This window comes from Centruroides sculpturatus, unplaced genomic scaffold (assembly GCF_000671375.1).
Source record: "Centruroides sculpturatus isolate CEXI.00-Female unplaced genomic scaffold, Cexi_2.0 scaffold24, whole genome shotgun sequence".
NCBI classification, from domain to species: domain Eukaryota; kingdom Metazoa; phylum Arthropoda; class Arachnida; order Scorpiones; family Buthidae; genus Centruroides; species Centruroides sculpturatus.
The window spans coordinates 1350641-1364769 of NW_019384375.1; the positions used below are offsets into that span (position 1 = coordinate 1350641).

The window sequence follows — 14129 nt, forward strand, 5'->3', positions numbered from 1 at the left end:
TATAGTGAAGAGAGAAAATCAAGACTAACAGATAATACCAAAGAGATCCTTTGCAGAAAGGACAAGATATATATCATTTCTTTTGTGTAAGAAACTGGGATCAAGAGTGTCACCACACCTGGGACTATGCCAAAGCCACAGGTGCCCACTTTCCTATGAACTTCTTTTTTATTCATTTCTATTTCTATGTCTATCTTTCTCATTTTTATTTAGTGTTTAATTAGATTAAGGCTTTAGAATTAATTTTTTTTGTGTGTGTATGTCCTGGAGGCATCAATTGATATTGATTGTTGTGAACCTAATATTGTTTGTGGTTCCCCCTATTGTTTAATCAAGACTTTGTTGGTACCAAAAATCCATACAAATTTCTTAAATCTGTGGACTGAAAAAAGACTTGGAATCCAAAGAACCATGTTCATCACAAAATAAAGATATTGTTTCTTGTATGTATGTATGTATGTATATATATATATATATATTTGTGTGCTCCTTTTGCAATGAACATCACATTACCCAATAGGCACACTAGGTGTACACCTAGAGCCTTTCATCTCAAGGGACCTTAAAAATTACATAGCACAAAGATAATATGCTTCTAAAAATTAAGCTAACATTTAAAAAGTGTATATTTCTCACCCCAGTAAGAACAGCAATATAACTCATAAATTGATGATTTTATTGTCTTTTTAATATAAAAAAATCACTTTTACCGAATGGCCTTGTTGGAATCAACAATTGAAGTTTTTGATAAATATAATATTGATGTGTATGTCACATTGTGTCATGACAATTTTCGTAAAGTTTTCCATTGTGTAATAAAAGTTGGTGCTTTTAATGCCTTGAGGAACTGTTGGTCATAGTGACCTCATTGTACTCTCCCCTTTCTAGTGCTGACCTTCTGTAAATCAAGTCTGTGTAACTTTATTCTTTTGTCATGCAACCAGTTATATGAGTATAACCAGTTTTTCACAATCTCTAACAAGCATACCAAGTCTAACTGGCTTTACAACAAAATTGCACATAGGCCCTCAAAGAAACAGAATCTTCTACTGGGCAGATAACAAAGTGCTATGTAGGAAATACTTATAGAAAGTTTTCACATAGTCTGATAGGACATAGGGGCAGTTTGAAAATGTAAATGCAGACATAACACTGGCAGAATAACTGTTAGCTTACAAAAAAGCAGTGGCTTATTGGTAAAATGCAGAGATAGTTTTACTTAATCAAGAAATGTCCCCCTTCAAACCATTTGTTATACCACTACAAACAACATTCTCATTTAAAATATGGAAGACAAATGGTTAGGTCATGTATTTGCGGTTAAAATGGCTCTCAATTACAGGAGACCTAGGTTTAATTAATATGTTTCTTCTTTATCTCACTAGGTACTAATGAATACAACATAGATACTATACTATAATAATTTTTTCATATATTTTTAATAGTGCACAATGTAAATACCTAATGGCCAAACTTGCAAAAACGTTGTGAATATTTTGTATTTAAATTACTTAGCAATTCTGTTCTATTTTAGTTCAAACCACGAAATGACATATCTTAATTAGAAGTTTAGGTTTTGGATCAGATGATATGTTATTAGTGTTAAAAAACATTTAATGTGCAATATAAACAGATTTATTAAAACAGATAACATATTATATTAAAAAAAAACATATAAGCTATTCATAAGTTAAGTAAGAATCATTATAATCATCATTCTCAAAACTCCTATTCAGTTTGAGTTTCTACCCTGTGACTGAGTTTTAGTTGATCTTATTGGTCTTTTGCCTGTTACTAATAGGTCAAAATTAATTTTACTTAAAATAAATGATGTTTGTTTCCCATTGAAACTTTTACTATATAAACTGTAATTCTGATGATGATTTTTTTAAATTTATCTATAGTTCAATGTTTGGGATCATGTGCTGTCTTATAGTGAAATTAAAGAAATAAAAGGATCTTGTGGTTTTTTGGGAAACATCATTTCCTGGAATGACTGTAAATATAATATTCATGGAAAAGTTTCTTTTATTCAGGATTCTGATATTTGTACAAGTAAGTTAATTGAAAGTATTTTTATTTTTTAACATTGCACAGAATACACCATAATTAACTATTAATATATAAATATATAATTTGCTTAATGAATGTTTATTCTAATTCAGTGTTTCTCAATCTCTAGTGAATCATCGCCCCTTCAACATAGTATTGCCCCCTTCAATAAAACCGTTATGTAGTATCACCCCCTTCACTACAAAAGTCCGATGCCGAGGGACAAGGCTAATGCCAAATTCGTACTGTATTGAATAAACTAGTGACTAGTATAATGTTGTTTGTTTAATTATTGTACGATATAACAAATAAAATATCTAATTATTCTTAATATAATGTTTTACTATATTGTCCAGAAAATTGTTTTTCGTCCCCCAAAATATAAATTGTTACTAATCGTCCCCTCAACATGGAAAAATGCCCACATGGGGCGATATCACCCCCGTTGAGAAACACTGTTCTAATTACTTATTTTTTTCAAATTTACAAGTTATTTTTAGCATATATAACAAATCTTACCACAAGAGCAAAAGTGAAAGAACATTAATTGAGGTCTTCAAAGTAAATCTTCGATTCAGTTTTACCATTTAAAACAATTTCTCTCTCAATCTAAATTAAGGAATTCTGGTTCTGTATGTGTAGATTTATACAGACAAATCCAAATTCCAAAATAATTCTAAATCAAATGAAATCACTGATATAAGTTTGGTAAAACATTTAATCATTATTTTTCTGATTCAGTTATTTCCAGTCTGTTAGTTTTTCTATCTCTACTTAATGCATTTGTTGTTTAGCCCATTCATACAGTTTTCAATTGTATACATCTATATATATATATATAAATGATGGACGTGTTTGAGCCTATATTTCACTCTGCAGCCAAAACTACACATTGCACATGAATGGTGTTTTGTGTGTGGTAGTAGCCCCAAGTGTCCCATCGTGGACTATGGTGGTTGCATCTCGATAGCTATAAGGATGTGGGAAATATGGGGGTTGAAAGTGGTTGTCTTCGAAATGTGTTTACAATGGAAGTGCTAAGCTAAAGCGGTGTGCAAGATTTACAGGTGCAGATGCGGTTTTTTGCGTTTTTGCAGGAAATCAAACATATTTTTAGACCCATGTAAAAATTCTCTAATTAGTCTGGAAACGGAGGGCCTAATTCTTGCATTCTGTGAAAACGAGTAAGATTGGCTCTAATGTAATCTTAATCTTAAATGTTTTTGAATAGTCGAAAATGTTTTGGAATAGTCGAGGACCATTATGTGTGAGTAGTGGGGATGGCTTTTGGAGATGTATGACGCAAATACTTTAGTTGATTTTTCATAAGTAAAAGTGTATGAATAACAGAAAAAAGTGAAAAGTGAATAGTGAAGTGTGAAAAGTAAAAATATAATAAACTATATTATGATATAAATTGTTCATACATTTATATGATATATCATATAAATATCATTTATATGATATATCATATAAATATCATTTATATGATATATCATATAAATGTATGAACAAATAAAAACCCAGTGAAGCGGGTACTTGCAGCTAGTTGTTCTAATAAAAATGACTTGAGTATCCTTTCAAAATGGATGTGCTGTGGAGCTGATGAAAAGTTTTAACAAATTGTTGTTTGGGACATTTATTTTGAAAATTGTGTAAGTTACTTTAGAAAAAAGACTTTGGCTTTAAATTCGTGCTTTTTTTTGTTTTTCTTAAATAACTAATAGTTTGTCAGTTGAATATGTTGAACAGAGTATATATAAAGGGTGTAAAAAAGTTTCCTTACTTATATTTTGAAAATTATTTCTTAACACGTTGAAAATGTGTGTCATCATTGATTTAGATTTGTGATGATATTGAAAGTGTTTTGAACAAATCAATATGGATGGGGTAACCATTAACCATATCTTACCAACTGGAAAATGAAAAACATGATTATGTCAAGTGTTGTGCTTAATCCAAAACAAAGAATACACTTTTGGAAGAATTATTACAAAATCTTACTAATGATGTGTGAAGATTTTGAAGAAAAAATTTCCCAACAATGTATAATCAGCATGATGAGAGATTGCACTTGGTGAATACTTACTGTGCCTGTTTTAGGGGATGGGACAGGATGGGATAGTACTCTCTGTATTAAAACTTTTCACTACTGGTTTTTTTAAACCTCTTTTCAGGGCTCTATTAAACTTGCTATCAGATATAAATGTACTTATAGAAATGTGCTTGACTGACTATTAAATCCATAGATTCCTCTGGCCCTTATCTACTTTCCCAATTATCATCCAGGTTTAATTTTATTTACACAAATGCTCTTTTCAAGGAAAAATAACTTATTATAACTGATAAAATCATATAGCAAGTGCCTGATTTACCATATATTTGTAAAGTTAAAACAAACTAATAAAAATAAGGTATATACAAAATTATCAACAAAATTGGACAAAAATGAAATCATTTACTTCTTAGAGCTCTTTACTCCATTCCACAGATATTTGACTTGAGGAAAGTGCTTTTTCTTATAACAGAGAATAATTACTTTCAATTTAATAGTACCATTTACAAACATAAACATGGTGTACCCATGGGCTCTCCCCCCTCTGCCACTCTTGTGGAACTCATCATGAGGAATGTTGAGTTTAGAGTTTTTATTTCCCCACTGGCTATTTGCTACTCACTCTTAAATCTCCATTATGTAAATGATGTCTTGCTCACATGAGATAGTACTGAAGAAGAATTGTATGTCTCTATAGGCATGTTGAGGCTAAGATCATCTGCTCCACGCAACATACGGAACATTTGAGGTGGATGGAAATGATTTATATATACAAAACTGCCCAAAATAATAAGTGTATTAACAGTAAGGAGCAGTTATCTTTATCCGTAGCGTGGCAAGCATTTATATACGATGGATGTTAATAGAGAGATTTTTTACTTCTGAGGAAGACGCACGCGCAACGATGTCATCAACCGCACGAGGATTTTTTCAAATCGTTTTGCGGAGCTCTTTCAAAAAGTGTTCCATTGAATTTTATTCAATTTTTCGTCCGTTTCTCACCTGAGGAAGAACTTTATGTTCGAAAACATTTGTGATATTGTATTTTTTTGGAGAAAACGCACCAGTATTGGTTTTTACAGGTTAGTTATTATATATCATGGTGTGCTGTTGATNCATAACATTTCTGAAGATTCCAAATGCGTATTAGGTAAATCTCACTTTTAATTATAAACAATGAATCGAACTTAATTTTTTTCACATTAATTAACTCTGTTATGAAAAAAGTCATCTAAAGCTATTGAACCTTACAATGAAAAAAAAAGATCATTGTAAACATTTTACACAACAAATAATTGAAATTTACCAATAAAAATACTTTCTGCCATTTATTTTTCGAAAACTAATTCCATTTTTAGTACTTTATACAGAAAGTAATTTTTTCATGAGAGCAGCCATATTGAATTAGCGCAAAGCTCGACAACGAACTAGCTAGCACTCCGAGCTTACCAATTTCACTAAACATGACGTCACATAGCTCTAAAGTAAATGCCAATGAGCGTGGCACTCGGACGAAAGTANAAGACTGTATAACTAGTATATTTTCTTGTTTCTTTCATAATACAGTATGTGTTCCTAAAAGTCATTACAAAATTTCACATAACAAAACTAAGAGTTAAATATTCACAATATATAAGCAACAATAAAAGTCTTCACATCTTGCCCTTTTTCACAATCTCAAGAATAAAACAGTCTTTACAGATGGAGTTGACCTTGTCTTTGAGGCTCCTTGTCTGCCTCATGTAAAAATGTTAAAATGCAATTTCTAGGTGACAACACAAATCACAAAAATATTTTTTAAATGTTTCAATTAATGCAAAAATTAATTAAAATGGTCAAGGACTATAAATATATAGATATTCATAATATAAAAGCAACAATAAATGTCTTTATATCTTGTCCTTATCACTGTGTAATTCCTCTATCATCAATATAGTTTAATTGCAGATATCGTTATTTAAATAATTCAGCCTGTAGATGCTCTCACAAAAATTTTACACTTGGAAATTTTCTATTTTTGTCAATAATTTCATGTATACTTTATTTATATTAGTTTGTTTTAACTTTCATATTTCATAATCAGTCACATACCTTTACAAATTTAAAAAAAAGACCATTTTATGTTCTGTTCTTTTCTTAAGTTTAAAAATTGCATTTGATTTTATTGCCTGATGGTGATGACTGTAAGTCATTGAAAGTACTTGCAATTTTTATTAAAATATGTGTTTTTAATGCTCTTTTAGTGTGGTTTCTCTTCTGTAACATTCCTGGCATGAAGTGTAAATTATGTTTTTCTCATATAACATAAGTACTTGTATGTGTAGCAAAATTACCACAGAACTATCCTATCCTATCACCCTATCTCCTATAAAATAGACATAGTTACTATTAACCAAGTGCAATCTCTCATCACACTGACTATTCCATCAAGTATGAACTTGTTTGAAGCTTTGTGAAATTTGGATCAGGATTTTTTCTATTATAATTGCATCATNGGGTACTTGCAGCTAGTTGTTCTAATAAAAATGACTTGAGTATCCTTTCAAAATGGATGTGCTGTGGAGCTGATGAAAAGTTTTAACAAATTGTTGTTTGGGACATTTATTTTGAAAATTGTGTAAGTTACTTTAGAAAAAAGACTTTGGCTTTAAATTCGTGCTTTTTTTTTGTTTTTCTTAAATAACTAATAGTTTGTCAGTTGAATATGTTGAACAGAGTATATATAAAGGGTGTAAAAAAGTTTCCTTACTTATATTTTGAAAATTATTTCTTAACACGTTGAAAATGTGTGTCATCATTGATTTAGATTTGTGATGATATTGAAAGTGTTTTGAACAAATCAATATGGATGGGGTAACCATTAACCATATCTTACCAACTGGAAAATGAAAAACATGATTATGTCAAGTGTTGTGCTTAATCCAAAACAAAGAATACACTTTTGGAAGAATTATTACAAAATCTTACTAATGATGTGTGAAGATTTTGAAGAAAAAATTTCCCAACAATGTATAATCAGCATGATGAGAGATTGCACTTGGTGAATACTTACTGTGCCTGTTTTAGGGGAGATAGTGACAGGATGGGATAGTACTCTCTGTATTAAAACTTTTCACTACTGGTTTTTTTAAACCTCTTTTCAGGGCTCTATTAAACTTGCTATCAGATATAAATGTACTTATAGAAATGTGCTTGACTGACTATTAAATCCATAGATTCCTCTGGCCCTTATCTACTTTCCCAATTATCATCCAGGTTTAATTTTATTTACACAAATGCTCTTTTCAAGGAAAAATAACTTATTATAACTGATAAAATCATACAGCAAGTGCCTGATTTACCATATATTTGTAAAGTTAAAACAAACTAATAAAAATAAGGTATATACAAAATTATCAACAAAATTGGACAAAAATGAAATCATTTACTTCTTAGAGCTCTTTACTCCATTCCACAGATATTTGACTTGAGGAAAGTGCTTTTTCTTATAACAGAGAATAATTACTTTCAATTTAATAGTACCATTTACAAACATAAACATGGTGTACCCATGGGCTCTCCCCCCTCTGCCACTCTTGTGGAACTCATCATGAGGAATGTTGAGTTTAGAGTTTTTATTTCCCCACTGGCTATTTGCTACTCACTCTTAAATCTCCATTATGTAAATGATGTCTTGCTCACATGAGATAGTACTGAAGAAGAATTGTATGTCTCTATAGGCATGTTGAGGCTAAGATCATCTGCTCCACGCAACATACGGAACATTTGAGGTGGATGGAAATGATTTATATATACAAAACTGCCCAAAATAATAAGTGTATTAACAGTAAGGAGCAGTTATCTTTATCCGTAGCGTGGCAAGCATTTATATACGATGGATGTTAATAGAGAGATTTTTTACTTCTGAGGAAGACGCACGCGCAACGATGTCATCAACCGCACGAGGATTTTTTCAAATCGTTTTGCGGAGCTCTTTCAAAAAGTGTTCCATTGAATTTTATTCAATTTTTCGTCCGTTTCTCACCTGAGGAAGAACTTTATGTTCGAAAACATTTGTGATATTGTATTTTTTTGGAGAAAACGCACCAGTATTGGTTTTTACAGGTTAGTTATTATATATCATGGTGTGCTGTTGATGTTTTATCTTCTGTCTATTCTACAATAAAATTTTCTGTAGAGCAAGAACAATGTGAAAAGATACCCTTGTTAGACTTATTCATGTACAGATTACCTGCTGGGCATATGTTTTCTGTCCATCACAAGGCTGGTATGTTGCCACACGTCTCTGCTGCTGCCTTCTATCCCCCATTATTTGTAAATTCTGCCATTTCAGCTTATACATAGAGCATTCTTAGTACTGTCCACCTAAGCATGAGTGGACAGAACTAAGAACAAATTATTGCAGATTATTTCTCTCACAGTGCACAGGGCAGGATATTCCCCAGCTCTATATAGGTATTTCTTCAGCAGCATCAGAAAGTCAATATATCCACAGACATTCCTCTGAATAAATACAATTGCTGCATTGTTCATCTCCCAGTTCCTTTGGTGGGTTCTTTATCTTTATGCCTAGCCTGTTTCTTTAGAACTCATGGCTTTATTTTACCAATTGTTCCCCAGCCAAACTTTACATAGGTGGTTGTGTAATGATAGGAACACTATTACCTTACATGAAAAATTGAGGGTTTACACAATTCTGTTGCAGAATTTGTTATTAGGAACTACAACAATGTACATTGGAACCACTGTAAAATGTTGCAAGTTTGTGTTTGCGCATCAAGTTGGCATTGCAAATAGACTTACAACTGAGCTCTCGAATAGAGTACTAAAGCATGTCTATGTACTGCTTTGCGCTCATACTAGGTTAGTGAGGTGGTACTATGTCAAAAGAATTTTGTTCTTATGGGAAAATCTTTATATCTTGTCCTTATCACTGTGTAATTCCTCTGTCATCAATATAGTTTAATTGCAGATATCGTTATTTAAATAATTCAGCCTGTAGATGCTCTCACAAAAATTTTACACTTGGAAATTTTCTATTTTTGTCAATAATTTCATGTATACTTTATTTATATTAGTTTGTTTTAACTTTCATATTTCATAATCAGTCACATACCTTTACAAATTTAAAAAAAAGACCATTTTATGTTCTGTTCTTTTCTTAAGTTTAAAAATTGCATTTGATTTTATTGCCTGATGGTGATGACTGTAAGTCATTGAAAGTACTTGCAATTTTTATTAAAATATGTGTTTTTAATGCTCTTTTAGTGTGGTTTCTCTTCTGTAACATTCCTGGCATGAAGTGTAAATTATGTTTTTCTCATATAACATAAGTACTTGTATGTGTAGCAAAATTACCACAGAACTATCCTATCCTATCACCCTATCTCCTATAAAATAGACATAGTTACTATTAACCAAGTGCAATCTCTCATCACACTGACTATTCCATCAAGTATGAACTTGTTTGAAGCTTTGTGAAATTTGGATCAGGATTTTTTCTATTATAATTGCATCATTTCTAAAGACTTGTGGTCACATCAATATCAGGCTTAATTTCATCAGATTTCTTTTTATGTGGATATCTAAAGGATAGAGTACAGTAGGGCTTAATGCTTGGAATTTAATTCATTCCAGGAGTCTTTTGAACTCTAGTTGTTTGAAATCTAAATCATTTTTCCCTATTAGAAATTAGAAAGTGAATTTATTCATTCCCAGACCCTAAAGAATACCCATTTCAATAAACTTAAACAGTAAATACAGTACATATAATTTAAGGTAAAAATAACACAACTGAATGCCATAAATAATAAATTGTAAATATTTCTGACCTTTAAATTCTTTTTAAAGGAACATTCCAATTTTGAAACACTCAGTAAATGGTTTAGTTTGAATGTGTAAAACCTGAAGCAGGCATGTAAATTAGGCCAAAAACATTTGTTTTTAATAAAGTATTGCTGGAAGACATAAGGAAGATGTGAAATTAATTATTTACAAATACCAGTTACTCCAATAAAGCACATTTTAAAAGACTGCAGCTGAGGCTTTCTCATCATCTCTATATCAAAGAGCAAACAACTAAAGCTGGATGCTTTCTTTTTCAAATTTCATCAACTTGTTCTTTATTGTACTTTGATAACTTTACATTCTGCATTGTATTAAAGCTAGTTTTGATATATTGTATTCACTATTTTGCAGTTTTAAAAACAACTTTTTATTCAAAAGCACTTGCAATTTTGAATAAAAAGTTGTTTTTAATTTCATAAGACAGTAAGTACATTATGCCAAAATAGTTTTGATGTGAAGTGTGGTTAATTTTTTTATGTCCTTATTCTTATAAATTTTTGTGTATATTCTGTCTGCTTGGACCTTGTTTATTAATAGAACTTATTATACTGGTGAGTTTCCAATTACCAAATAGAGGAGAGCTTAGTCAAAAGTCAAAACAAAATACAGTATATTTTCACCTGTACGCTCTGTTTGGGTGTTTCAGCAGATTAACATTAGTTCCTTTATTGTCTATGCTGAAGTGTAGTTAATTTTGTTTTCTCATGAAAGCTAGTTTTATATTAGATATTTGGATTTGAGTAAAATATTGTAAAAAAAATGTCTTAATGTCTTTTATGTTAAAATATGCTTGGTAACATTTGATTTTATGGACTTTCAGCATTAGTGGTTGTCAATTGGGGTGCTAAAAACTACACTAGAAGGCTGAGCAGTGCAAAAACATTTTTTACATGAATTACTAAAAGTATAATAATTCTATGTTGGTAAAGGAATAGAAGTTCTGCAAGAAAAAATTATCAAGTGGGGTGCCACTATTAGAAAAAAGTTAAAAGGCATTGGTATTACTCAACAAAATTTATTATTTTATTATTAAAGTTATTCACATCTTTGAATTTATCAATATTTCACGTATACTTGAATTTCTGCTAAACAATTAATTTTCTGAAGTTTTGGTTTGTAGTGACAATGGAAAATAAATATATTCTCTCATTTATTATGCCATATAAAAATGCAGATACGTGTACACAAATTCTATTTCTAATTGTATTGATTTTCTTACTCTAAGTCAAGTCTCTAAATATTAGTTCTATAGATTTCTACTATATGATTTTACTGTTGTAATCAATATGTTAAACAAATGTAATATATGCTTCTATCAATGAATCAAGAGGAACATGATGAACTTAGATAATAATTCTTCAATCAATTAAACTCCAAAACTGGAATATCTCATGTGAACAAAGACACATACTTACAACCAGCACAAATTAAAAGTCAAAAAATGATTTTAAACTCAATTTGTAATTTGTTTAAAAAATCATATTTGATTTTAATTTGTTCATTTAGTTCTGCATATATGAATTGTACCTGAAGATAGATATCTGTTACAAACAGATAAAAACATTAGTTAAAGTACTATTTTGAGTTGTTCTGGTTGTAGGTATGTGTCTTTGTTTAATTTAAATAAGTTCTTTTTCAAAAAATACTGATGCTAATACCATATTTTCACAGAATAACCAGCATATTGCATAAAATGGGAGAGACCAGTATGCTGGAAACCCTGTGGTTATTGGCATGTTAATTAAACTTCAACTAAAATACAAAATTAATCAAATCTAACAAAACTAGTTGCTAATTAAATGTTAAAGAAAACATTCTTCCAAGTATAATAAAATAATAACATTGTAATTTGACTGACTTAAAATCAGGAAGAAAGTTTTCGTTTACAAGACAATAAAACAATTAATGACTTATTAACATTAGTAGTTGTAGTTAGTCAGTGTGGGTTACACTGACCATCTACCATGACCTTAAAAATAACACCTTCCTCTCAAATTTCACACCAGGCTGATGTTAATTGGTATGATCTGAGAAAATTTACAGCAAGTTTCTTAACTTTAATATGTTTATTTTGCATTTTTGAATCGAATAACAATAAAATACACATAAAAAAAGCACTTTTGGAATTCCACAAGTATTTTACATCANATAATTTGTAAAATAAATATGACTATTGAATTTTTTGTTAAATTATGTTGATTTGAAAGAATATACAAGCATTTATTTTCCTCTGGTATAAAATATTAATTGAATAAGCAAAAAGGAAACTAAACAAAAATCATGCATTTCCTACTTTTGATTTTTGATTAATTAAAATATTTCCATGTAATGTTAAAATTATTTTTCAAAGAATGAATGATTTATTTTGTTGTTTTTTATGAAATAATAAAACATTCAGATCATTACTATATTTTTCTTTAGTTTGTTTCTAATACAATTGCTATTTTATAGGGATAAAGATTGGCATCATTGTGCTATTACATGGGATAGTCAAACAGGTGATTGGTTTCTTTATTGGGATGATATGATTAAATTAAAAGGATCAGGAATGGCCATTGGTAGGCCATTTTGGAGTGGATATTTTGTACTTGGACAAGAACAAGATAGTATTGGTGGAGCATTTAGTGCTGTAGAATCATTTTTGGGAGAGATAACTCAAGTAAGTATAATTATTATTAAAACTATTGTTATTAAAAAAAGATATTCTTCATCCAATCAGAAGCAAACATTTTATCATTCAATTACTATCAGATAAATCCTTTTACTGCAGAAACTATATTTTAAAAGTTCCAATCTTCCAAAAATGGGGAAGGTAATTAAAAAAGAAACATACTAATCTTATGTTATTTCCTAGCAGGATGAAAAATTAACACAAACGTGAGAAAATTAAGATAAAACAAATGCTTTCAATCCTAAAACCTGCTTTTTGCAGGTCTTAGAAGTAAATGTAAAGGGTTTGTTTATTTTTAACTACTTATTATGCATTAGGGAGAAGTGTTGGCTGTCTGAATTTAAGAATTGTTTTTTGTGTTGTAAATATTAGTATACTGTTATATAAAAATTGTAACCTACAAACTGATATGTCAGTTTGTAAATTATTAAACCAATGTATAGTAATGATTAAAGACTGTTTAATAGCAACATATAAAAAAAATCAGTTAAAAAGTCTTCAGAAATCAACAATGCTACATTTGTAAAAATGACAGGAACAGATGCTAGTCAGAAGCATTGTGACCACCCTTTAAAGAACAAGATAAAAAGAAAATTATGACATTTTGACCTCCTACTGTGTTCAATCTTGTCAGGAGTGAAAAGACTCCACTAAAGGACCAAAATAGTGGTGTATACAGAAGATTGATAAACTTTGACAGGCAGATATGCTGCTGAATTACTGTGACTGTATGCCATATTTTGTATATACAGTAGAACCTCGATTATCCGGACTAATTGGGGATGAAGGTAGTCCGGATAAGGAAAAATCCGGATAATCAAAACAAATATTTTAATTTGTCTTAATGATAATACAACACGTTTTCTTTTCGATGGCATAACGGTAATATTAAAAGTAAATACTGTATTTAAATCGTGATCAAATTTTCAAGAAACAAACGTTCGTATTGCATTAGGACTACTACTGACCAACGCTAACAGACTACCTATTGTTTAAAAGGCCCTCTGGTGGCGCAAGAAGACGGATTTTATAAAATAAAAAGCAGTTGAAACTGCATTTTTATGAATAAAAATTTGACAAACTATTTATCGTTTTATGACAAGTAAAATTTTTTCGTTGCGTGAGCGGCTTTTAAGTAATGCATAAACCTTCGAGGCGCGAGGCCCTTCGGACCGCAAGGCATAGACGGTGGCCCACGTCGTCCATGCCTTACGCCGCCCTTGGTCATAGAAATGATGTAATTTGAATATAAATTATTTATAAATACGTATGTCAAGTTATATTTTTATTACTACGTAAAATATATTTAAGAGTTTACGGCTACTGTGCCGGGTGAGACGTTGTTAAAACAAAAAATGTTATGCATTCCATCACGTACATAAACAGTGTCGTAATTCGCCAAGTGCAAATCAGCAAATTCGTAAAATTTTTGTTTATTTTGAACAATCCGGATAATCGAAAATCCGGATAATGGAGGTCCGGATAATGGAGGTTCTACTGTAT

General features: G+C 30.4%; 1 protein-coding gene across 1 annotated transcript in view; it reads left to right on the forward strand.

Moving 5' to 3' along the window:
* Window positions 1–14129, forward strand: part of LOC111616870 (sushi, von Willebrand factor type A, EGF and pentraxin domain-containing protein 1-like) — a 184934-nt gene that overhangs the window by 111607 nt on the left and 59198 nt on the right. The window contains exon 22 of the mRNA XM_023358224.1: window positions 12407–12695. Within this exon, the coding sequence (XP_023213992.1) occupies window positions 12407–12695 (289 nt within the window). The remainder of the gene's footprint in view (window positions 1–12406; window positions 12696–14129) is intronic.